Genomic DNA, 27,244 nt, shown 5'->3' with positions numbered 1-27,244 from the left:
CGGCCACTATCATCCAATCAAAATGGCGCTTTCGGCCAACCTAGCTCAGTGACATCCAATCAAAATTGCGCTTTCCGCCAACTGCAGCCCCAACGGGAAATGAACGGCGAAAAAACGAAAATATGTATTTAGTTTTATCGGCGAGCCATATGCAATCATCAAAAGAGCCATATATGGCTCGCGAGCCATAGGTTCCCGACCCCTGATATATCTCATCCTGTGCCGAACTGCATTAAAAGTGGGCAATAAATGGGGGATCTTTGATATGGCATGTAATTTTCTCCTTGAGTTCATGGATTGCGTATCTAGCATGCTTTTGTACTGTAGTGAAGTGAAAAATAAACTTATGGATTAAATAAACACGTCACTTCTTATTTTCATAACGCACTCTTGCAATAGTGACTCTGAGTAGCACTCGACATTGTTCTATACACATGAGAGAAACCACGAACAGCAGCATGTACATACTGTATGAAAAACAGTGCTTATTGCAAGTGATAAAGATATCTGAATACAACACAATTAAATACATGTATGGAAAACAAAAACTGCAACATTTACATTACTTACGTTGATAAAGTATTCTGCGGCACGTTGAACTCTTACACAATGGAGGATTTGCTTCATGTAGGATTTGCTTCATGTAGGATTCTCCTTCACAGCCACTATAGCCTTGTACTTCGTTCCGATGTCACAATTCTTACGTTTTCCTATGGTTGAAATTGGTGTTGAACAACTATATACTGTATAAGAAGACTACAGTATGTTTCAGATACTATTGCAGCTCTGCTACACAGTGCAAGACACGAAAGCTGGTCACGTGACCAACGGTGTTACTGATACAAATTTCGCTAATGGTGGTACTGTATTGAAATCCTTGAATATCGATTCAGCGTAACCTACTTTTGTATCGATATAAGCAGACCAAAATGGCTGGCGGGAGATGAAAAGGGCACCGTAGTAACCAGATTTTCGTAATAACCAGGTATCGTACTAACCGGAACTAATTATACATAAAAGACTAGAAATTTGCAGAGAAATGAAAATAGTATTATAATAAGCAATACGATCAATATAACCGATATCGATATAACAAGACTTTACTGTATTATATTAGCAATATGTAATGTACATTCTAATGTGAAACCCTCAAACTTCCAGTTGACTTTCCAAAGCAGACTCGGTAAGTAAACTCAAAATATATTTGATTATGTAATACTGTAAATGCTTCTATATGTGCTCGAAATGCGCCATTTTCTAACTAATTCCAATAAAGGACGTCAAAGTGCAAGTGCAAAAATAATGGCTCGATAGTAAAGCATCTTTGAGTGTCTAGATAAGCAGTGCATAAATAATAATAATAATAATAATAATAATAATAATAATAATAATAATAATTCTACTACTACTACTACTACTACTACTACTAATAATGATAATAATAATAATAATAATAATAATAATAATAATAATAATAATAATATAGGGAGGAACGGTGGTCTGCTCGTTGGAGCATCGGCTTCACAGTGCAGAGGTTTCCTCAACATTCACTTCAACATAATTTGAGGGGCTCTTTTTTGTGAATACAGTAAAGTCTCGTTATATCGATATCGGATATATCGATAGTCCCGGTTATATCGATACTATTTCTATGCACGCACGGAGAAAATTACATGCAAACAGGGTCGGATATATCGATAGTCCCGGTTATATCGATATTTTTTCGGACTCCCTTGAATATCGATATAACGAGACTTTACTGTAATTGTTGTTGTTCGCATTCACCAACCTATTTATTTATTTTTCATTGACTATAATTTAAGGATGGCTCCAAACTTATTGTGTGGAGTTTGCATGTTCTCCCCACGCATGTTCGGGTTTTGTTCGGGTATTTCGAATTCCTCCCACATTTCAACAACATGCATGGCAGGCTGATTGAACATACCTGCATGGATTTTCTACACCAGTTTCCTCCCGCATTCCAAAAATACACATAGCAGGCTGATTGAACACTCCAAATTGTTCCGAGCTGTGAGCGTGAGCGTGGATGGTTGTTCGTCTTTGTGTGCACTGTGATTAATTGGCAACCAGTTCAGTTCAAGGTTTCCCCTGCCTATTGCCCAAAAAGAGCAAGGGTTGACTTGAGACATTCCTCGCAACCCTTTTGAGGATAACCAGGTTTTAAAACGGATAGATAAATAATGATGATGATGATTATTATTCATTATCATAACTATTATGGAATATTTGTCAACTTTTACAGTTCTGTAAATTTTCCATCCCTTTGCATTCCAAGGCCTAACAGATAATGTGACGTAATTAAATATTGCTGGCCTTTGTCGGTTAAACATAACACTGTTTTTTCTTCCATAGGTGAACAGCGCAGCCGACTGCCTGGCCTTCATGCAGGGTGGATGCGAACTGAAGAAAGTGCGCCCCAACTCCCGCATCTATTGTCGCTTCTACACACTGGAACCTGACCTAAGCTGCTTGCGCTGGGAGCCATCCAAGAAGGATGGAGATCGTGCCCGCCTTGATGTCGCCAGCATCCGAGAGGTGCGAACAGGCAAGAGCACTGAGACCTTCCTGCACAATGGACCCCTGTGTGAACAACTGGCTGAGGAAGCCGCATTCTCTGTCATACATGGGGAGGACTACCAGGTAAGACTGAATGGAATTGAAGCTCTCGCAGCCTTACTTGAATGTGTGAAATGTTCACTTGTTAACCATTGAGTTCTTTTCCGAAGGTGGCGGTGTACTCACCAGTCGTGAATTCATCATTCTTATGGCTGTTACTATCCAATATTTTAGAGAGTCAGTTATACGTTTGATTATTTCAATGATTAATCAGATAATCCTTCGAAATGAGATTTTGTGGTCACTTATACAAATAATACAAAACCATTGTCCCCAAATTACTGTTTATTAACAGTGTCTAAGCAATATCACTCAAGTGAGATTGATGGTGTATTCATTTGCCTTTTTGAATCTGATTGAGTTGATGGTTTTCCTCCTTGCTTTCCAAAAAAAAAGCAGAAACTTTAAAATGTCTTATTTTGATCAAACACAAAAGATATTCGATCTGCTTTGATAAATGCCGATAAAAATCACAGCATGATTATTGATGAGTGGCTGAAATCAGATAGCCTGGACAAATTGAAGTTCAAAAATGGTTCTTATCTTGGGATGAGCGAGTACGCGACTATATTTGTATCTGTGTCAGTATCGCTTCACCCCATAAATATCCATATTTGGAGTCGAAGTGGGTGGTGCTGTCACTGGAACATACATTGTTACATTATCCTAAATCTAAAATTGACTTAGATTGATTGAATGGTAATTGCGATATTTATTTGAAAATTATCTACTCAAAATTTAGATTGAAATTATGGTTTTGATCTTAAAAATCAAAGACAACTTCCATCGAAGACAACTTGCATAACATCAGCCAAATTAGAAGCAAGCAGATGAAAACAAAAACAAGAAAATTGGAAGAGTCACTGACGCAAAACGAGCTATTTGCGGCTTCATCTTGTCAGTTGCAATGTCCATTACAAAACACGTTGAACAACTATCTTTAAAGGACAACCGACGTCTCTGGACAAGTTGTGTCCTAAATTAGTAAAATGGCTTCAAATAACTTCTACTGAGCGTATTTTAATAAGATTCCACCACATATAGCTATATTTTATGTTTTAAGACTCGCTCTGATTATTCAGGAAGTCTTGTTTTTGGGTTGGTGACGAGTCCGTACGTGACGTCACGAAAGGACCGCCCCCGGACTGAAAAAAGACACATTGTAGCAGTCCTTCCATCACGTCAATGTATTTTGCTGTACATGTTTGGTCTGAGAACCGTGTTGCACCCAAAAGCCGCCAGAAGAGGGCATTCAAGCTCCCTATAAGGAATTTATCAGCCTGTGGAAGCGGAGGGGGCCACTGGAGGTTGCCATTTTGTGCCTCTTTTTTTGGGTGAGAGATTTTCCTCCAATGTTGCCTCAAAATGGCCCAAATACATTCTTTCGATTGCAAACATGTATGCTCTGCTCTTCAGAGCTATTTGAATCATATTCATAACTGGATGTGTAACAAGAAAGCATATTCTCCGAATCTGAAGCCATTGTTTTGATTCACAAGCAATGCAAGACGTCTTGGCGTGACATCACAAAATGGGGGCGGGACTTTCTGAAAATTCCCAATTCGCAGCTCAATTTTTTTGCAGATTTTGGACACTTTAAGTCATTTTTATTGGTGTTTTGCATTGGACTAAAAATATCATACTGCGTGTTTTGGGTATTTTAGATGCTATAAAACGTGTTTCTGATGTCAGTTAAAAAACAAAAAAGTGACGTCGGTTGTCCTTTAAATATCAGATAAACTGAAAGAGAGGCGCTCGCCTCTATTTCAGACGCATTTGAAGAAAACTGAGTACTGATTTGAGCAACGTGAGCCAAAGTCTAGCTGAGCCAAGCAGAGAGAGATCATCAGTCACTGTCTGTCATTTTGTAAAAGAGTGAGGCACGGCTCTTTTTGCAATCAGCAAAAGGTCACTCTGTTACTGGCCAATCACAGAGCGCCAAGAGTGAAAACATAAATAGTTACCCAATGAGTCCAGCTAATAACAAAGCTATACTAATTACATGATCATCCTCTGCATAAGTGCATTGTCGAAAACGAGTACCTGACTCAGCCCTTCACGAAAAGATGACATCATATAGTACTGTATATCAATAGTTGTGGATTAATTTGATTATTATGAGGCAATATAGCCACTGTTGTAGCTTTTACTCTATACACCTTTAATGTGGTGTGCCCATTCATTAAAGGTGCACCAAAACCCCAAATCGCCTTATTGTGTGGAAAATATGGTATTTCTGACACCACTTATTAATTCCAGTGGATACATTTTTGTAATACGAGAAAAGCTGTTAGGCCTTGAATGAATGCCATGAATTCAAAACACTCTAATGACCAAGATGTTGTCTGGTGATGTCAAATTGAATCATGAATGCATGTATTGTTTTCACATGAACATGCAAGGCATTCAATTTTGACGAATAATTTTAAAATAGATTCCAAGAAAAATCTACAAATCAATTTGTTCACGAACAACTGCTAATATGTGAGGGTTCAAATTAATAATACTGTACTTCACTCCAACCAACCATTCATCCATCCATTTTGTAATCTACAGTACTTGTTCTCACATGGGTTGCAGTCGTGCTGGAGCCTATCCCAGCTGTCCTCGGTCAGTTGACAAACTGGCCGCCAGTCAATCGTAAAATATTAGACTCTTCCCAGAAATGTTAAACTGTTTGTGCAATTTGTACCAGTTTGCAATCGGAACAAGTTGGACTCTGAACCAAATTCTTACAAATAAATTGGCTCTTTAAGTGAAAGTGCAATTACGGTTGCGGTCAAAGTTCCTGCTGGATGTTCATTGATCATTTCAAATTTTTTTTCATTGCAATTATTTCACCCATACAGTCTCTAGATTTGGTGGCACTCTCATCGGATGTAGCCAATATCTGGGTGACGGGCATCCGCTATTTGTTGGCGCACCCCTCGATCGTTGGTGGCGTACTCGCAGGAGGTGGCGGTCTGGGAGAGGCAGCAACGATGGAGGGCAGTGTGGGCAGCAAGATGAGGAGCGAGTGGCTGGCGACAGAGTTTGCTCGAGTGGACGAAGATGGTTACGGCATCGTGTCTGAGGATGTGGCGGTCACGACTATCATTAATCTTTGCCCTGGCATCAAGGAGGCTAAGGTGCGAGCGTTACCTTTGCTATGGAGCGTTACCTTTGCTTTTAAATGACTATTCACAAAACATTGGTTCATACATCACACATCTGTCTCAATATAAAGTAAAGATATATTCATATGTGGGGGGTACGTTGCAGTAGTAAATTAAATACAGTTATGTATGGGGAGAATTTGAAAATATTAAATGTTCTCAAAATAAGATGGAAGGTTGATTCTTACTGTAAAACAGTAAAAACATTGAATTGTGCCTAATGGGGAAAAATTATGCTAATGTATGAGGCGTAGACAGGCTTAGGGAAGTTGGATAAGATTTGTCAGAGTGGAAAATGTTACTGTAACAAACTTGTGAAAGGAACAAAGTAGAAGAACAAAATTCACAACATTCAACTCACTTCAACACACATGGGACAATAATACATACAAACTTACCTTAGAATAAAACTTACGGGCAAAAACTTGTTTTCACTGTGTCTTTCTTGATCGTGCTGTATTTTTTCCTAATGGACCAATGGTGCTGCCCCGCATTTTGAGACAAAATGAGAAGTTTTTTTTAATTGGCACTTTCCTGTACACTCTAAAACTGGATTACTCATTGACTGCCATTCCCAAATGTGTTCGGTTTTTTTTCTTGCGGGGTGGGTGGGTGTTGGTGGTCCGTTTCAAGGCTTGGTCAGACCTCTGGCAATATTGTTCCTTCCCATGAGGAGGCAGCATTTGCCTTTCGAGAGTCTCAAGGTTTCTTACACTGCATTGAATGTTTATGTAGTCCTAAAACTCAATATTCTGTGGGTCCTGCAATTTGAGTGAAACTGACAAAAACCCTGGCACTGGAGTGAACACATTTACACACTCTTTACACTCTGGCAGTGAAGGAGTCAACATCAATCAGTGCTTTGATCTTCCACAAATGCCATGTACAGTACTTGTTTGTGCATCAAAATGCTTTTTAGATCTCACCATTGATCTTTTAGTAGAACATAATCATTATTTTTAAAATTATATTTATTGTTTTGGGTGATTATTGTTGAAGGAAATGCACTTTTTGTTGTTTGATTGTGGTTTTACGTTTCAAATATCAAATCTTGACGTCAATGGCGCCGTGTACGAATTGTATTATGTTATCAGAATCAAAATCAGAAAGCCTTTAATAGTCCCACAATGGCGACATTTGCAATCTACTGCAGTAAAATAGAAAGGGGTGGAAGTGGGGGGGCGACAAAAAAAGTATTGTATATATGTACAAAATAATGCTAGAAAAAAAGTATATGGACGAAGAGAGGTTGGGTGCGACAAAGCTGCCATTGTGCAGACATAAAATGACATTCATAAGCGATTTGTCTAACAACTACACAAAATGGGTGTTGAACAGTGATGAAGAGATGTTGTGCTGTTATGAGTTATACAACATCCTGCTTTTTGAGGTTCTCTGTAAAAGATACAGGTCCTCTTTTTGATATGTTTTTGATGCACCTACTTTATAAGATTATCATGAGTATTGATGATGATTATTTTGTTTGACATTGAAATCACACTCGTCAAAAACAATTCATTGATATCAACATGTCACATACATCCCCACTTCTATTCATCCTTTGAAATAGAATAATCTATTTCTGAGCACAATTTTCTTTTTTTCTCTGTCAGGTATGAAATTACCCAACTATCAAATGTCATGTGCAATTCCAACCTCTTGCACTTCCCTTCTGCCGCATTGCATCATCGCACCATACAGGATTTATTCATTTTGTTGATCTATTTTTATTTCTGCACGCCTTTGGACTTCCCGGTCTAACCTGATACACGAGCTTTCGTATATCGTTCCATGTAAAAGGCGATGTCCCACACTGTTGTATAAAATAAAATGGGGTCAATAAGCCTGTTTTGTTTGCAAATGTTAAGTAATTAATTTCTTCAGGGAGGCAGGCAGGTATATTTTCACATTCGATTGAAGGGAGAAGCTAAAACGACTTTGATAGAGTGAACATGAATTTGTCTTGATGAGAAACAAAATATTTTCCAATCGGTATTTTCTTCATTTATTGTTTTTTATGAATGGCAGTGACTCTCGAGCTGCCTTCTGCATTTGTGTCCCTTGCTGTCAGAAAGGCAGACATTATTTTTTACTCCCGAAGGAGCACATAACCAGAAAGAATGTTAAGAAGAAAAGGGACAAGATTAACAAATGAGGGCGAGTAGGACAAAGTATGAGTAATACGGATGACATTATTACGGCACCATGTATCTGGGTCATTTCCATTTCCTCTACGAAACAAAATAAACCACTGTTTAATCAGATCTACCAACTTCATGGAAGGGATGAGTCACGAGTTTGTGAAAGTTTGTTAACATTCATCTCACTGATGGCACTCTGTCCTGATCATATGATTTGCCTTCACAGATCCGTCTGCGTTTCAAGGAGATCCAGCGCAGCAAGGAGAAGCTGACCTCCCACGTGACGTGCGAGGAGTTCCAGGAGGCCTTCTGTGAGCTATGCACCCGGCCGGACGTTTACTTCCTGATGGTGCAGTTGGCCAAGGACCGCGAGTGTCTGGACCCTCAGGACCTGCGCCTCTTCTTGGAGACTGAGCAGGGTCTGTCCTTGGCCACTACTGAGGGCTGCTTGGAGCTCTTGAGGCGCTATGAGCCCTCAGCCCAGGGCAAGGAGAGGGGTCTGCTGGGGCTGGATGGCTTCGCTCGCTATCTGCAGTCTCCCGAGTGTCAACTTCTCGACCCTGAGCACGAGGGGGTGTGCCAGGACATGAACATGCCTCTGTCACACTACTATATTAGGTACCGAGTTCATCACACATGTGAAGTAACATTTCAACATTCTTTGCCGACGTACAAGTGTTGTAATAAGGTAGCAACTGTTATAAGAGTACAATGTCAAACTCATAATGCCGACAAAGGCGTCATGCAAAGGAAGCTTCCATCCATCCATCCATTTTCCAGACTGCTTTATACTCATTTGGGTCACGGGAGGTGATGCTTACATCACCAATTGCTCATGCATAACACTTTTAGCATTCTTTGTTTTCACAAGTGTAAAAGGGGGTAAACACTGTAAAACATAAAATTAAAAAAAGAAAAGAAAAGCGTCCTCGTTGTACTTACAAATATATTAGGCCACATTTTAGCATTCATAACTGTGGGGTGTCAAAATAAAATGTGTATGTTAGCATCATCCATAATGGTACACACACGTTCTATAATAAAAGTGTAAAAGTATGAAAATCTTCATAAAAAGGATGTAATGTGAATACATTCACTACAGGAAGACTATAGCCACAAGTCGGGCTTCGTGTTGATACCAACTCAAGATAGGTCTTGTGACTGAAGTCTGCGAATTGCTGCTTGCTTGTGACTTTCTGCCCTCTCGTCAACTCTGTTGCAAATAACGAAAACCCATGAGTATCAACCCCGTAGATGCCACAGCGTGGCTGTCAAGCACTACGTTTGTCTTAAATTTACTCATTCACTGCCATTTCCGAATTTATTTGGGAATTGAGAATATGCCGTGATGCGCCATTGCCAAATTTGTTTCCCGGGTTTTGGTTTTTCTTGCGGGGGTGCCGATAAAGCGCTGGTCAGACCTCTGGCAATGTTTTTTCCCTTCCACGAGGGGACAGCATTTGTCTTTTGAACAGCCGCCCTCACTTGCACCTCATATTATTCCAGACCCATATAATTTAGGAATTAACTATTTTTTACTGATGAAAGAAGAGAGTCTAAGTCAGTGGTTCTTAATCTTGTTGGAGGCACCGAACCCCACCAGTTTCATATGCTTTTTCACCGAACCCTTCTTTAATAAAAAATAAAAAAATAAAAAAATGATTTTTTTTAATGGTGCAGACTAGACTGAGGGGTGGACCTCTGCGCCAGAGGATCCACCGAACCCCTGAGACGACTCACCGAACCCCTAGGGTTCGATCGAACCCAATTTAAGAACAACTGGTCTAATGACTCTTACGCTGAATTGAATGTTTATGTAGTCCTAAAACTCGATATTCTGTCGGTCCTGGAATTTGAGTGTAAATGAAAAAAAAAAAACACTGGAGTGGACATATTTCTGCATGGCAGAATGAGTCATTTCAAACTCTAAGGAATTCCTTGGCATACAGATGATGGTGTATTTTTAATTTCTTTGACCAAAGTAAGGCCTCCTGGTGTTCCAGTGGTTAGCGTGTCACCTTCACAGTGCCGAGGTTGTGGGTTAACTCCCCACTCCAGCCTCTCTGTGTGGAGTTTGTATGTTCTCCCCGGGCCGGCCTGTGTGGCTTTTCTCCGGGTTCTCCACTTTCCTCCCACATTCCAAAAACATGCATAAAAGGCTGATTGCACACTCCAAAAATTCCCGAGTATGAATATGGATGGTTGTTTGACTGTGTGTACCCGGCGATTGGCCAGTAAGTGATTCAGGGTGTCCTCTACCTCCTGCCCAAGATGGCTGGGATAGGCTTCAGCAACCCCCGCCACCATTGTGAAGATAGAGCGGATCGGAAAATGGTGGATGCCCTTAGCAATGGAGGATAAATACAAAAATCAGCAAAATATTGACATGCAAATAGCATTCCTTATAGAAGAGGTTCACTCCATTTTTGGAGCGAGTGTTTCTAGAAATACCAAAACAAGCAAAAATAAAAATAAAACCTATTGTCCCCCAACTCAAAAATAGAAAGTAAAATAACCCAACAAATAATTTTGGACAACTTGCTTTGTTGTGCTAATGGACACTATTTCCCTAAATGTCTCTATCCTTCTCGGTGGTTTAAAGTTGTTCCAACAATTAACCTCACCCTTCATAAATATTACAAAATATTTGACTATATTATTGTTGTTGTTATTATGAGAACCTTCTGTGCGACATAAAAAGTTTGGGCAGAATTGCATTAAACTCAAAAACTTTTCGAAACATTTCGTTGGATCGGCAAGAAAGAAATTACCTAAAGATCTGTTCAACTGTGGTTTTAACAAATTCTGCTGGTTGTTTCGTCAGCTCCTCATACCGATCCTACCTTCTGGATGATCAAGTCCATGGCAGAGCAGACCTTGGTGGGTTGATCAAAGCCCTTCAGTCTGGCTGTAGATGCCTGGAGCTCGGAGTAACTGATGGCCCAGAAGGGGAGCCCCTACTTGGGGTTGACTATGGTCCAGACATTTCTTGCCACCATCATCAGCATTATCACCATCACGCACCCGTCACCATCCGCTCCGCTTTAGAGGTGGTCAACAAGTACGCTTTTCTGACCTCGCAGTACCCACTCCTGGTCTACTTTTGCCAACGCTGCTCGCCTGCCCAGCAACGCACGATCGCACAGCATCTGAAGAAAGTACTTGGCTCCCGACTTTATACTCCGGAATCCCTACCAGTCAGCTTGGGGGGTCGAGCCACCACCTTACCGTCCCCTGAGCAACTGAAGGGACGTATTCTAATAGTGGGTAAGAAGCTCCCACCGGATCACGAAGGATCTGACGGGGAAGTGTCTGAGGAGGAAGAAGAGATCGGAGGAGGCGGTCCTTTGGCTGGGCGGCGATTGACCATCCCGGGTGAGGAGGATCTGGGCGTGGTTTTAGTGGTACCGCCACCCTCTCAACCGAGGAAACTACGCCTCCACAAAGAACTCTCGGACCTGGTGGCCATCGCTCGGACAGACAGCCGGCACTTTTACAACCAGCGAGCTGTTCGCAAGCAGCATTCGCCACCCAGCAGTCCCGCCTCTCCAGGAACTCCCTTGGTGAACGAGACACCCTATTGGACGCTGTGCTCCTTGGGTGAAGGGGAGGCCGGGCGACTGACCACAGAAAGTCCGGAAGACCTCGTCATGTTCACCAAGCGCACTTTAACAAGGGTGCGGCCCAGCTCGGTGCGTCTGGATTCCAGTAATCCAAACCCGCAGGGATACTGGAAAGGTGGTGTGCAGCTCGTGGCCTTAAACCAGCAGACCCCCGGTGCCATGCTGGACCTTCACAAGGGCCGCTTCTCTCAAAACGGAGGGTGTGGTTATGTCCTCCGACCTGCTGTCATGAGGGATGAAGTCTCATATTTCAGCGCCCATACACATGGCTGCGTACCTGGTGTCCCGCCGCAAACTCTTCGCATTAAGGTTTCTTTCCATATTGTATTATTGAACACTTCATTTCCATATTTCCCCTTGTAGTGGTAAGCACTTTTCATGTATTTACTGAATTTCAGTTGGACAAAAAGATTGTCTTTGTGAATGTGGGCGTAAATGTTATTTTCTCTATATGGGATGAGCTGGCGTGGTAGCTCATTGGTGACTCTAATAGGGATAAAGTGTGCAGATAATGGATGAATGGTTACAAGGCAAAAGAATTAAGCGACCTAGTTACCTGAAACATAAAAATTGATGCACATGTGCAGTGATCAGTGTCTATTCAAATGCTCACTAAATTCCTTTAAAGAAATAGAAAAACATAAAAAACATGCCTTGGCAAGTGCTGCTGTTTTGGTTAGTAAAGTCTGATCAAGGAAAGAGGGAGGCATCGACGATATTTGATGAAAGGTGATTATTTGTCTGATATGGCATGTAGTGCCTAATTTCGTGGACACTACAGTATTTGAGGAAATGTGGAATTTTCTTATACACTACCTCCTGGGTTCCCACTGATGTCATGTTCTGCCAAACAGGTTATTAGTGCACACAACCTACCCAAACCTCAGGGATCTGGCGCCAAGGGAGAGGTCATTGACCCCTACGTGGTTCTGGAACTCCATGGAGTACCTGCTGACTGTGCGGAGCAGCGCACACGCACTGCTCTGCAGAACCAGGATGATCCCCTCTTTGACGAAACCTTTGAATTCCAAGTAAGACATGTGCTCCCCTGTCTCTGAATACATTTTGAAAATATAATAAAAAGCAGGGACATTGGCTTGTTAAAAGATGGCATAGAGAGTGTGGGGTGGCAACAGAATGTTATATTATAAATCTCATGATTCAAGCACAAATCACACCTAAAGTCTTTTTGAGCAATTAAATTATTCGGAATATTCTTATTACAATAACAATTGGCAGATCTATCTTGAGTATCAGAAAATTTACATTTAAGTCATGAAGCATTAAAATGACAAATATATACAATGCTCATAAAAATGCACCTTTTGTATGGATCAATTGTAACTGAACTGATTTGATTAATAGTTGTACAAAAGTACAAAGGAGTGATGGGGCAAAAGCGAAAGGGAAAAAAATGGCACACCTAGATTGAAATTGGCTTTTTTTTTATCTAGAATGGATAAAAAAAAAGGATTGATTGGAAGTCACACATACATGTTGTGAGCTAAAGGCCGAAACATTGGATTGGATTGGGTTCACCTTTCATAGTCTCTCAGTTGATAAATTTACATTTCACAGCAGCAAAGTTATGGAAGGAAGAGGAAAGGAAGCAAAGAAGTAGAAAAACAAATTACATGAGCTGCTGTCAAGGCAGACACTCTTGCAGCACCATCTTGAAGTAAAAAACAAAAACAACTATCCATTCATCCTTCTTCTGCCACTTATCCGGGGTCGGGTCGTGGGAGAAGGAGCTTCAGTAGGGAAGCCCAGACTTCCTCTCTCTTCTTCTCTCCTGGCGGATCCCGAGGCCTTCCCAGGCCAGCTGGGAAATATAGTGTCTCCAGCGTGTCCTGGGTCGTCCACGGGGTCTCCTGCCACTGGGGCATGCCCAGAACACCTCACCAGGGAGGCGTCCAGGGGGCATCCTAATCAGATGCCCGAGCTACCTCATCTGGCTCCTTTCTATGTGGAGTAGAAGCGGCTCGACTCTGAGCCCCTCCCAGATGACAGGCTTCTCACCTTATCTCTAAGGGAGAACTCGAACACCCTACGGAGAAAGCTTGCTTGTATCCGGGATCTCGTTTTTTTGGTCCCCATAGGTCGTGACCATAGATGAGGGTTGGGACGTAGATCGACCGGTAAATTGAGAGCTTCACCTTTTGGCTCAGCTCCTTCTTCACCACGGCAGATCGGTACGAAGTCCGCATCACAGCAGATGCCGCACCTATCCGCCTGTCCATCTCTCGCTCCCTCGTAACCTCATTCATGAACAAGACTCCCAGACACTTAAACTCCTCCACTTGAGGCAAGATCTCCTCCCCGACCTGGAGGGGGCACTCCACCCTTTTCCGACTGTGAACAAACAACTAAATAACAAATAATGTCACACAACACAGAAGACACAGACAGTCATTCAATATTAAGCAGTTTTTGCACCCTCCGTTGCATGAAGCAGGTCTAGATGAAAGAGGAGAGGATCAAAGCCCCCTTTTCACCAGTGGATCAAGGATTTCATGATGGAATGTGCACGTCTGCTACAAGCTAAATGTTGAAAGCAAACACGAAGCTGTGGCATCCATTGACGAAAAGAGATTTTCTCACTGCTCCTGTCTAACCTAAATTCGCTTCAATTACAAGCTGCAAAAGTTACACATACGAATCGGCACTCTGCGCTGGCGCTTTCTTTTCATCGCAGTCTCCTCAATGTATCAAGCCAGCTGCAGACTGTCCAACAGCTCAGCATAGTGTCCTCCTTGGTGAATGTCATGGCCAAAAATGCTGAAGAACAATCCGTATCCGTTCCATCTGATGCACAACACAAAGTGATAAAAGAAAACACACAAACAACACAAAAACAAAACAAAGCAATGGTCGTGATTAACACACTTGATTACTTACCCGTTGTCTCTATAATGAAGTTTCTTAACTGTCGGGTCATCCAATACACAGCTGCCGTTCTTTCATTGCAGAGCTTTAGTTGTACACTCCTTGCAGTGTATTTTATCAACCGAGTTAAATTTAGATGTGGAGGAGAGAAAAAGACTCAAAGTAAAATGTCCTCAGTTTTCTTACAGTGTATGGGAGAATTTGCCTCTCCTATCTATTTGGATGGTCATCAAAGTTTAATTATCATTTTGGAGGACTGTATAAAACCAACAATCAAGTGAAAAACAGGCCACAGAAAAGAGTGTTGTTTATGCCCTTGTCAAAACTTAAATGATTAAAAAAGTCAAAGACAGTAAATTTGATAGATTATTTTTTTTAGAGTCCCTTATTTCCCTTGAAGTTGGGAGGAAGCCTTCAGAATGGATCAAAATCACTCAAACTCTTATGTTTGTTTGTTTGTTTGTTTGTGCAAACGGTCCACTTTATTCAGGTATTGCTGCCTCAGCCCGGTGCAGGGTGGTTCTAACAGCATTTGACTTTCATAAGTAACACTTTCCCCAGTAACTTCAGCCCTATCTGTCAAGTGTTAACTTCGGCTTACAAAATAATTGCACACACCATAGATTACTGTTTAACCTTTGTTTGATGAAGAATCTGAGGTCCAAATTTCATTTGTAGAGATGTGAAGGGGGTTTGTCTTTTTCTTTGTTGTTTTGCTCTTTGCGTCTTGCACATCAGAGAAAATTACTAGCAATCATGCTTTGCCATAATTTAACTGTTGCCATGGTACCACAGGATAATTTTGTCAAGACAGAGCCGTAGGTGGCTTTCCTGAGTGTTTTTCCCACTTCAAAATACTTTTCTGCTTGCATTTGCAGTTGCACTTTGGAATACTAACCTGAAAGCTTTCATAAACAACCAGACAATAAGTCACCCATCCCTCCATTTAACCATCCCTGATATGCATAATGGGTGTTCATGGTCTAATGTGATTTGGAGACTATCCCAGCTGACTTTGGCGATAGGCGATGCTGGGTTCCAATCAGTGGCATGGCACACACAGACAAAGTCAGCCATTCAAATTTGCACTGTAACTCAGAAGCCTCTCATCCCACTCTGTCTGCAACCATATACCATGATGCCATCAGTGACTGCCGCAGATAATCAAGTATATGTTGTCCAAAAAAAGGAATTGGAATTGGAAGGCAAAGTGAATTAATCTGCGGTGGGCACAAGTTGTCATTTATTTACTTCAAGACAATGCTGTTACTGTAGTAAATTTTTTAATATAAGGAGATATTAAGCACTTGATAATAAATCTCACATTTTGAGGAACCCCACACTGAAGATTGGCAGCTTAAATGAAGGGGCCACAGTTTTTCTACAGTGCTACTCGGGCCACCACAGACAGAAGGACTGCATACTTTCTCACCAGATGGACGACAAAAATGGCATTTTCAATCTGGCCGAATATTAGGAAAACCATTCTCAATGCTAATGAGCTGCCCCGATGTGATGTGTGTCTTCCAATTCAAATTTAATGTGCTTTCCCCAACTCACAATCCCTCAACCGCACGGAACATCCGCCCAGTACAGATCCACACCCATCTGCGTGAACAAATTGACTTTCACAAGAAAAGTTCCTACTTGCATTTCGTCTGTCCACAGAATTTGGTTTTGGCAATTGGTTGCTCTAATTAAGAACATTGTCCTCAAGCAGGCTGAATTGCCTCTTACCATTTCCTGTGCGACTCAACATTGCCGCATCATTGAATTAAATGTCACAGAGCTATTCTGTTCAGTTACTGAGAATGCGCGTGCAAATACATGCACACACACGCACACGCATATGCACGTACAAACACATGCACACACACACGCTGGCACATAACACACAGTTTGCTGGGGTTGTCTGTCTGATTTGTACATGCATGAATCATTGCGCTCTGCTTAACTGAGCACTGACACACACACACACACACACACACACACACACACACACACACACACACACACACACACACACACACACACACACACACACACGCACATGCACAGAAAATAGAATTAGACAACGAAGTTGGAAAAACTAAAAGTTCTCATTCAACGACATGAATTGGCAAATAAAAAATTGTAATGTTAACCATAGAAGAAGTTATAGTGGTCTAGGAAATGCTCTGAATGCTCAAGAAAACACAGACAACACAATTGATTCCATATCAGTTCGAATACACAATATTCAATACTTAATTCAATAATATGCTAGCAGGTACGTAGTATGTTTCTCAAAGTATAACGGCTAATGACGGCTAATGAAAACTTGGAACGGTAGGTGACGACACACAGCACACATTTAGGACTGGGCGGTGCTTTATTTGGTGTGGTGCTTTATTTGAGTGTCATTTTACAATACCAATGTGGTTAACTTGTATTGTATTTGACATTTATGAACACAGTTCTACTACATTTGACAATGTAGTAGAACTCTTGACTTGTGTTTGTGTGCACTATTACACTTCCTAATTGAGCATTGCTTGCTCGTCTTCATGCACACAAAGCAATAATGGAGTCACGCTGCCGAAACACTCACCGTTCCGCCACTTTCCCTCTCCTGCCACCTTATTAATGCTGAGGCTTCCTTGAAAATGTGTGCAATTTAATAATGCGAGCCCCTGTCCGGTGCGGTGGGTCGTGCCTTTTATTGTAGGCTGTAATTAAAGTGGATGCTGTGCCTCGATGGCTTGGCAAGTGACAGCTCAGAACAAGGAACGCTGTTTAAGCCTCCGTGTGGCTCCACGTTCTTGCGACATGATCTCAACGTGAGCAGTCAATGTAGTTTTTATTTCTTTGCTTTCATATTTGTCTCACTCTCAAAACTGAAGGGGCAATATGTGGAAGAATCATTTGTGTTTTTCTTCCTCACCGATGATTGACAGAGTTGCACATATAGCTATCTAGCTGGCTATCTAGATAGCTAGCTATCTAGCTAGCTTTTTAACTTGTCCTGTGACTGTGAAGTGACCTTGAGAGTTTTGAAGAGAGCTTGTAAATGAAATGTATTATTATTATTATTATTATTATTATTATTATTATTATTATTATTATTATTATCCCTTAGCTAGCTAGCTTTCTATCCATTTGATTTACTTTAGAGTTGAGTGAACGCTGGCGCCTGTGGCTGTCGCTGCTCACCCAACTTATCCTGTGACTGTAAGGTGACCTTGAGAGTTTTGAAAGGCGCTTATAAATTAAATGTATTATTATTATTATTATTATTATTATTATTATTATCATTATCATTATCATTATCATTATCATTATCATTAGCATTATCATTAGCATTATTATTCAGTGTGTCCCGAGTGAGGAATAAGCGGTATGGAAAATGGATGGATGGATGGATTATCATTATGTGTGGTTTTGTGACACGCCACATGCCTGAGCATGTGTACACAATGCATGGTAGACAAGGGCATGCTTGGATGACTGATGACATCACCAATTTCAAACAATTCCCACAATGTCTACTGTGCTGAGTGTGTCCTCATAGTTACTCAGTGAAATTAAATCACATTCATTTGTCATCATATTTTCTTCACTTTTCGATATTTTCAACCATATAGTGTGTATTACATATGTCTCGCTACAAGATTCGCAGGGCGTGTCTGCAGCCTATCCAGGCTATCTTCGGGCACCTTCATGTGGTTGCCAGACAGTCGCAAGGCATACAGAGACCAAGAACCATCCACTCTCACACTCACACCTGGGGACAATTTAAAGCAGTGGCGGTCCGTGCATTTCACACCTAGGCCTTCAGTGAAGTCCTGCTTAGTCCGACTTGAACAAATATCCCTCGTAATACCATAATTTATGACACAACGGCTGGAGATATCATTTACAAAAGCACACGCACGCAGTACTGGGCGTGGCTTCACCTTAATCGTCTACAACACAGGCTATTTTCCGGAGCAATTACACATCAATAAATCTGCATCAGCAATTAGAACTGCAAACACTTAAAAATAAAAGGAAATTTAAAATCATTTGTCCACAAAGTTTTATGAAGTCCACCAAGAATATGCAATCTTTAACAAGATTTTACGCTAAATTACAAAATGTCAGTTTAATATAAGAAAAATAACAAGACATTCACAAAACGAACTATTTGTTGAAAATAAAAGTAAACAAATCTTTTTCATTTGTTCTTGAGAATAGGCTTACCTACATGCGACAGCGAGTTGTCCTCTCCTTCAGCCATTGTGGGTTAAAAAAGCGAGTAGATATACTTGGTTTTTTCTGCTAAAGTTTCCGGGTCTGATCTGTTGTAGCTTGGTTGATTTGCATAGCGCTGCCTCCGCTGAGGGCTGAGGTAAAGTGAGTATCCAATCACAGGACGCGTACGTCATGTTCAACGCGAGGCCCTCTAGCTGGCCTTACTGTGCCAACTCGTGATCTGATTGGCTATCGCAACTGTATATCAACTACATGTGCCCGTTCATGTACAGCGCACAGACGCCCTCACTGTTGATTCTGAAGGCGTCGGTCAGATTTCATACAGCCTGGTGACACAAACTAGCTGAATTCTGATTGGATTAAAAACTCTGACCTAAAACTACAACACTGTAAGGAGCATAACCAAATGGATATAATATAACATCAAGAAAACTATGTAGAATAATTATATATATATTTAGAAAAAATACTTTTTTAATGAAATTGACTTTTATTATACTTATGATAATGATGTCTGATTATGTTAGGCCAACAGAGAAGGCCTTGCTGGCCCTAACGGCCCACCACTGATTTAAAGTGTTCAATCAACCTGTCATGCATGTTTTCGGAATGTGTGAGGAATCATGAAACACTGGACGTGATGTTATTCTGTCCATTTGTGCCAATGGATAGTCCTCACATGAGATTAGCCTTGATTTTGAGAGTGGTGTGGGAGCTGTGCCTCAGGGATGGGAGGTTGTGAATTTGGGACATCGTAGATGACACACATCGTCTGTCGTGTGCCATCGTCAGTAGTGAGAGGGCTATAGAGAGAGATGTAAAGATAGATACAGAGAGAGAGAGAGAGAGAGAGAGAGAGAGAGAGAGAGAGAGAGAGAGAGAGAGAGAGAGAGATCTAGAGATAGAGAGGTAGAGGTAGAGATAGAGAGGGTAGAGGTAGAGATAGAGGTAGAGAGATAGAGAGATCGAGAGGTAGGTAGAGATAGAGAGAGAGAGAGGTAGAAATACAGATAGAGATATAGAGAGAGATTTAGAGGTAGAGGTAGAGATAGAGAGAGATAGAGAGGGTAGAGGTAGAGAGAGATAGGGAGATAGATTTAAAGAGAGAGATAGAGATAAAGAGAGAGAGATAGAGATAGATAGAGAGAGGTAGAGAGATAGAGAGCGTAGAGGTAGAGATAGAGAGAGAGAGAGTCAGATAGATAGATAGATAGATAGATAGATAGACAGATATATATATAGATATATATATAGATATATATATATATAGAGAGAGAGAGAGGGAGAGAGAGAGAGATATAGAGATAGAGAGAGAGAGCTAGAGATGGATAGAGAGAGAGAGGGAGAGAAAGAGAGAGAGAGAGCTAGAGAGATAGAGATATACATAGAGAGAGAGAGATAGAGAGAGAGATAGAGATAGAGATAGAGATAGAGATAGAGAGAGAGACAGAGAGAGAGAGAGAGAGAGAAGAGAAGAGAATCATCATAGATAGATAGATAGATAGATAGATATAGAAAGAGAGAGATAGAGATAGAGAGAGAGAGAAGAGAATCATCATAGATAGATAGATAGATAGATAGATATATATATAGAGAGAGAGCTATATATATATATATATATATATATATATAGAGAGAGAGAGAGAGAGAGAGAGAGAGAGAGAGAGAGAGAGAGAGAGAGAGAGAGAGAGAGAGAGAAGAGAATCATCATAGATAGATAGATAGATAGATAGATAGATAGATAGATAGATAGATAGATAGAGAGAGACAGAGAAATATATATATATAGAGAGAAAGATAGATAGATAGATAGATAGATAGATAGATAGATAGAGGGGGAGATAGAGGGAGAGAGAGAGAGAGAGAGAGAGAGAGCGAGAGCTAGAGAGAGATATAGAGATAGAGAGAGAAATAGAGATAGATAGAGATAGAGAGAGAGACAGAGAGAAGAGAATCATGAACCACTGGACGTGATGTTGGAGCTGTGCCTCAGGGATGGCAGGTTTTGAATTTGGGACACATCGTCAGTAGTGTGCCAAAGAATCATTGGGTGTTTCGGCCTTTTAATCACTAGACACCCTCATCGATGGTGGCCAGCGCCAGGTTGATCACGCCTGCGCTTGTGTCTCATGCCCAATCAGATGTTCAGAAGCTGGTAGGGGGGGTGGGGGGGTCTTAGGTTGCTGACCTATGAGCCCAACAAGGGTCCTTCCTCTTCATCCGGAGCCAGTGGCTGCTTCTTTCTGCCGCTTCAGAGAGTGACTTAACTGTGTGCCGCAGAGCCTGTCCATGGATACCCAGGTCTTTTAGCAGCCTGATGGTGGAGGAAGCCACAAACCCTCTGCATCCAACTTCAATTGGATATACTTTGGTTTTCCATCCCCGCTGTTGCGCCTCCACTGCGAGTTCTGTGTAGCGCAGCTTCTTGCGCTCATAGGCGTCTTCAACAGTTTTCCCACGGGACTGTGAGTTCTGCAATGTAGACAGCCTCGAGTGACGAGGACCAGAGCACCAAGTCTGGTCTGAGGGTGGTGGCTGCAATCTCCGCTGGGAAAACCAATTGCTGGCCAATGTCAACCCGCATCTCCCAATCGCGGGCCCCGGATAGCTGTCCAACTTCTGGTTTAGCAGTAGGATGGTTGGGCTTTTCCTGTCCCTCTCGGATGAAGGTCAATGGTGCTGTGCTGGACGTGGTGGCTCGCATTGGCAAGGAGTTGATGGTATTCCTCTTGCTCTCAAGGACAACTGCCAAACTCTTTAGGACCTGGTTGTGCCTCCAGGTGTAGCGGCCTTGTGTGAGGCTGGTCTTACAACCGGTCAGGATGTGTTTGAGAGTTCCTTGCGTTCGACAGAGGTCACAGGTTGGATCTTCGCCATACCATTGGTGGAGGTTTTTTGGAGATGGGAGCACGTCATTGATAGCTCTGATGATGAAGCTGATGTTGCTTGCCTCCATTTCCCAGAGATCCTTCCGGTTGAGCCTTCTCTTCTCCAGGCCTTCCCACCTCATCCATTGTCCCTGCTTGGCAAGAGAGACAGCCCGTGCAGTTCTTTCAGCTTCCTCTTGGCGGCGCACCTCTGCTATCTCCATTTTCCTTCTTTCCGATGTTGAAGCCTTACGCCAAGAAGGTTTGTTTGTAAGGCCAAACCCCCCTCTTCCGAGCTGAACGTGTCCCACAATGTCGCTGTGCCTTAGAGCTGCTGTGGCCTGCTGCACTGCAATGGATGGTGTCCATTTCCGTCCCGTTGATAGGGGGGGTGCAGCTTGACTGATCTTCCGGTCTCTGGAGTCTGTGAGGGTCATCTGAAGTCTCACTTTAGCGCACTTGTACTCTTCGGTGAGGCTTGTGATTGGAAGCTCAAGGACCCCTTTGCCATAAAGGCCGATGTTAGACAGACAGCTTGGAACACCAAGCCAGCGTTTCACATATCTAGTGATGGTTCGCTCCATCTTCTCCACAGTTGAGAGTGGGGCCTCATAGACTGTGAGTGGCCACATTACCCGAGGGAGAAGTCCAAACTGCAGACACCAGAGCTTGAGCTTTCCTGGCAGCTCAGTCTTGTTGATGTTTTCCAGACTATTGGTGATTTCCTGCTTGAGTTGCTGCACTTGATCTTTGTCTCTGAGGCTTGCATTGTACCACCTGCCCAGGCTTTTGACCGGTTCCTCAGACACCGTTGGTATTGGGTCATCACCAATGCAGAACTTCACATTTTTTAGCTGTCCCTGACGATTGAGATGCTGCGTGACTTGCTCGGCTTGATTTTCATCCGGGCCCATTTAATGTTTTCCTGCAGTTTTCCAAGTAGCCGCCTGGTGCAAGCTGCGGTAGTGGTCAAGGTGGTCATGTCATCCATGTATGCCCGGATAGGTGGGAGGTGGATCCCATTCCTTGTTCGCTCACCTCCCACCACCCACCTTGAGGCCCTGATGATGACCTCCATGGCCATTGTGAAGGCCAGGGGTGAAATCGTACAACCTGCCATGATGCCGACTTCTCCACGCTGCCATGATGTTGTGAAGTCAGGTGTTGTGAAGCAGAGTTGCAGGTCTTCGAAGTAGGCTTTTACCAAGGCAGTAATGGGTAGTGGAACATGGAAGAAGTTGAAGGATTCCCAGAGAAGGTTATGGGGAACTGAGCCAAAGGCATTGGCCAGGTCAAGGAAGATGACATGAAGATCTCTCTTGTCTTTCTTTGCCGCTTGGATTTGGTGCCAGATCATACTCGTGTGCTCCAAGCAACCAGAAAACCCAGGGATGCCAGCCTTCTGTACAGATGTATCGACGTACTTGTTCTTCTCCAGGTAGGTGGAAAGTCTCCGTGCTAAAACATTAAAGAAGATTTTCCCCTCAACGTTGAGAAGGCTAATTGGACGGAATTGACTGATGTCTGCCGCATCCTTCTCCTTGGGAATTAGTACGCCTCCGGCTCTCCGCCATGCCTTTGGTATTATCCCTTTCTGCCACACAATCCTCATGAGTCTCCAAAGATAACGCAGAACATCTGGTGCGTTCTTGTAGAGCTTATATGGAACTCCATTTGGCCCCGGGGCTGATGCTGATCTTGCACGCCGTATTGTATTGTCCACTTCCTTCCATTTTGGAGGGCCAGTCTCGAGGTTGAATTCTGGTGGTTCAATAGGGGGGATGTCATGTGTGATAACTTGTTTTTCCTGCCTTTTTGTGTCCTGGTGAACCTTTTCCAGATGCTTTTCAAGTTCCTGCTTGGAGGTTTTAAGGATTCCGCTTTTGTCCTTCGCGAAGAGGTCTTTGACAAACTTGAAGGGGTTTTTATAGAACCGTGTTCTTGTGTGTTCCTTGTTCTTGCGATGTTTTCTCAAGTTTTCTGCCCTTCGTAAGGTTGCCAACCGGCATTTCATGTCCCCTTGGAGCAGCATGAGACCTTCTTTCTCTGCATCAGAGGCCTTCTTCCACTGTTTTCGCAGGTCCCTTCTTTCTCTGACCAGTCTGTCTATCTCTTGCTGCCTCCTGGATTTGGTTGGTGGTGGTCTTGCATTGGCGGTTTTCTGGATGTACACTCCAAAGCGCTCCTCCCCGTAGTGATAGATGATGTCACCAATATTTTCCAGCTTTTTCTCTGCTGTGCCCACTTGTTGCTCCAAGATATTGGTCACATCGTTGTTGACGGTTTCCCACTCTCTTTTCTCGATAGCTTTTGGCCACTTCACACTTGGTCTGTGCCCTTTGATCTTGTCTTCCTTAGGAGGTCTCTGTGGTTGCGTGGGCTCTTCCACCTTTCGTTCTGTGAGTGCATTACCATCGTCCCTGACAGTGGTGTAGACGCTCTGCGAACTTTGGTTGTCGTCCCGCCGCTGTGCTTCACTCGACTTATTTGACGTCTGACTTCGTAAGAAATATTGGTCAATGCGAGGCCCTTGTCTCTGCTTTCCCAAGCACTGTCTCTTCCCTTGGTGGATCTTTAACCCGATAGCTGATGTTACTTTTGCCCAGCCACAGACGCACACCTTGAGTGAGTATCCTGCTGCCGTTGTCTCATGTGCCATGTTCTTGCTCGTAGTCAGGTTCGTTCCTGGGTCGGTAACCGTGTTGTCAGTCATTGAGCCATCTTGCGCCCCCGCTCTCGCAGGCTCTAGGGGTATCTTTCTTTGTATTCTTTCTGTAGCATTTAGCGGGTGCCTCCAACAAACTGAACCAGCGTTGGTGACTGCCACCATGGGTAGCTAGCCCATGACAGCCCCAGTGGGGTCTATTCCCTCCTGTCAGCTGTCTCTCCAAGCTGTCACACAGACTTTCCTATGTTGTCAGCTGTCCTTTCACAGCAGTCACTGGATAGCATCCAGATACGGAAACTAGAGTAGCCGGAGAAAACCCATGCACGTATGGGGATAAAATGGAAACTCTACAAAGGAAGATGGCTTTACATATCACAAAATATATTTTGGACACCGTTTTGAAAAATATATAAATATTTTTTAATGTGTTTTAAAATAATGATAATACATTTCATTTATAAGCGCCTTTCAAAACTCTCAAGGACACTTCACAATCACAGGATATTTTTTCTGCGGGTGAGCAGCGGCAGCCACACACACCAGCGTTCACTCAACCCGAAAGTAACAAAGTAAAAAAGAAAAAAAAAAAAATAAATAACATGTAATATGACAACACAAAGACACAGAGCACTTTCTGCACGCTGTTTGTAAAAGAGCCCTGACATATGTTTGCCTATTGCTCACAACGTACAGCTTGGCAAAATACACTTTTGTGTACGCGAACTAATAAAAGCAATTAAAAACATGTTTGTTTTTCATCACATCTGTAGGTGAACATGCCCGAGCTAGCTCTCCTTCGTTTTGTCGTGCTGGACGACGACTACATTGGAGACGACTTCATTGGCCAGTTCAGCGTGGCGTTCGAGTGCCTTCAGTCCGGCTACCGCAACGTGTCCCTACTGGACTTAATGGGGGCGCCCTTACCCTACGCCAGCCTCTTTTTGCATGTGGCCGTCACCAACAGGCGAGGGGGCGGCAAGGCACACCGCAGGGGCCTGTCGGTGAGGCGGGTGAGCCGGCGCGGGCGTGAATATGTCACCTTGAGGAACACAAATATCAAGGCAGTGGATGAAATTTTCAAACTGGCCAGTGCACCTTTGAAAGAAGTAATGGACCTGCGGGAAGAAGCTCAGGTAAAGTTCGCTGTCATAAGTTTGACTCATGTGGGCTTATCCACCTCAAAAAGACACAAAAGAAGTGTGCCAATGATTCCCAAATTGTTTCCCAGAGTGTTTCCCAAATTGACGATTTGTCACCAAAAATGTTATTGGATTGAATAGAATGATAATCGGTATTTACGTCTGTGTAAGCTCTCAGTCGTACAGGAGTGGTCCATCGATGAGAAGGTTTCTTCAGCCGTCATCTGTACAAAAGTGAAGGTTACGGACGTTTCGCCTCCTATCCAAGAGGCTTCGTCAGCGAACTAAAGTCTGACTGGTCGTATCGGCCCCATTTATATATCCCTAATGTCCAGACATGGTGGCGCCGGACACAGCTATGATAGGTCCCTATGATAGGTCCCTACTCTCAGGTTGGGGGGCAGGGGACCCCTCCCTGTGGCCCCACTGACTGTTCCTACATTCCTGACTAATAATCGGTATTGTTCATCAGAGGTATAATTTGTTGTATTTCTGGTTTGTTGATTTTATATCTGTTCTGTGATTGATCATATTATGGCGATATGTAATGTATTTTAGTCAGTTTCGGGTTCTATGGAGGAAAAGAAAGTTGTCATTTTGTTTTAAATTGCAATATCTGGGAATATCTATCTTGACCTTAAATACAAAAGATGACATAATGGCACAAAAATTCAGCTGTGAAAAGAATCACAAAAAAAGAGGATGATTTTGTGTATGTATAAATAGCAGAAACATTGGAAACCAATCACCTATTTTAACACTTGCACACACACACACACACACACACACACACACACACACACACACACACACACACACACACACACACACACACACACACACACACACACACACACACACACACACACACACACACACACACACACACACACACACACACACACACACACACACACACACACACACACACACACACACACACACACGAGCACACGCAGTGGGCTCATCTGCCACAGTCCATCATTCATCTTGCCTTTACTGCAAATCACACACATGCTCAAACTCGCACTCAGGTGGCATGTGGTGTTCTTCTCATTTGGTCAGGCCAGGTTTTTTTTTGTTAATATGATTCATATTCTGTTGCTGCTTTCAGGGCACCATGGCCAGTTTCAAAGAGCAGTGTGGGCTCCCTGCTGTGGCCAAACTCAAGCAGTGCATCCAAAGCCTGGCCACCAGGCTGCAGAGCCCAGAGGGCACAATGGGGGCCACCATGGTACTCAAGGATGGCTACCCGTGTCTGGAGGCCCTCATCAGTGTGTCCGAACCCACTCGCAAACTGCTGTCTGCATATGACACGGTCAGTGCAAAAGTCTTTTGCTGAGTTGGAATTTTAATTACCTTACATTGGCCGGTCTGTATCTAGACTTCGCAGTGCAGAGGTAATGGATTAAATTCCAGCTCCGGCTTTCTTGTGTGGAATTTGCATGTCCTGCGCAGGCCCGTGTGCGTTATCTCCTGGTCCTTCAGTCTCCTCCCAAATTCCAAAAACATGCATGGCTGACTAGTTTGAACACTCTAAATTGTCCCTAGCTATGAGTGTGAGTGAAATAGGGAGAATGTGTCGCAGGGCATACAGAAACGAGTTGTTCGTTTCTGTATGCCCTGCGACACATTCTCCCTATTTCACAATTATACCTTTTATGTTCCTTTTATGTAACATAAAATAATGCGACAGTTGTTTGTCCCATCAGCTTTATGATTTATATTGAAAGGAGCTTTCAGTTATGATTATTAGCTTTTCTGCAAAGCTTCTTAAAAACAGGATTTTTTTTTGCTCCTACCTACTCACATTATTTTTATTGTGAGTTTTACTTTTATTATTATTTTATGTGAGTTGTTGCTGTCTTTTGAGGCAGTGTGGCAAGACACTTATT

General features: G+C 42.7%; 1 protein-coding gene across 1 annotated transcript in view; it reads left to right on the top strand.

Moving 5' to 3' along the window:
- plcl1 (phospholipase C like 1) overlaps positions 1-27,244 on the top strand; it is a 92,061-nt gene that overhangs the window by 58,956 nt on the left and 5,861 nt on the right. Inside the window, exons 3-9 of the mRNA XM_089003396.1 lie at positions 2,374-2,661; positions 5,487-5,765; positions 8,160-8,551; positions 10,758-11,865; positions 12,411-12,587; positions 24,981-25,343; positions 26,464-26,667. Coding sequence (XP_088859522.1) covers positions 2,374-2,661; positions 5,487-5,765; positions 8,160-8,551; positions 10,758-11,865; positions 12,411-12,587; positions 24,981-25,343; positions 26,464-26,667 — 2,811 coding nt within the window. The remainder of the gene's footprint in view (positions 1-2,373; positions 2,662-5,486; positions 5,766-8,159; positions 8,552-10,757; positions 11,866-12,410; positions 12,588-24,980; positions 25,344-26,463; positions 26,668-27,244) is intronic.

This window comes from Hippocampus bargibanti, linkage group LG08, assembly GCF_051943395.1.
Source record: "Hippocampus bargibanti isolate YZ-2025 linkage group LG08, ASM5194339v1, whole genome shotgun sequence".
NCBI classification, from domain to species: Eukaryota; Metazoa; Chordata; class Actinopteri; order Syngnathiformes; family Syngnathidae; genus Hippocampus; species Hippocampus bargibanti.
The sequence above is the reverse complement of the archived record's forward strand: the minus strand, read 5'-3'. Positions and strand labels throughout refer to the sequence as shown.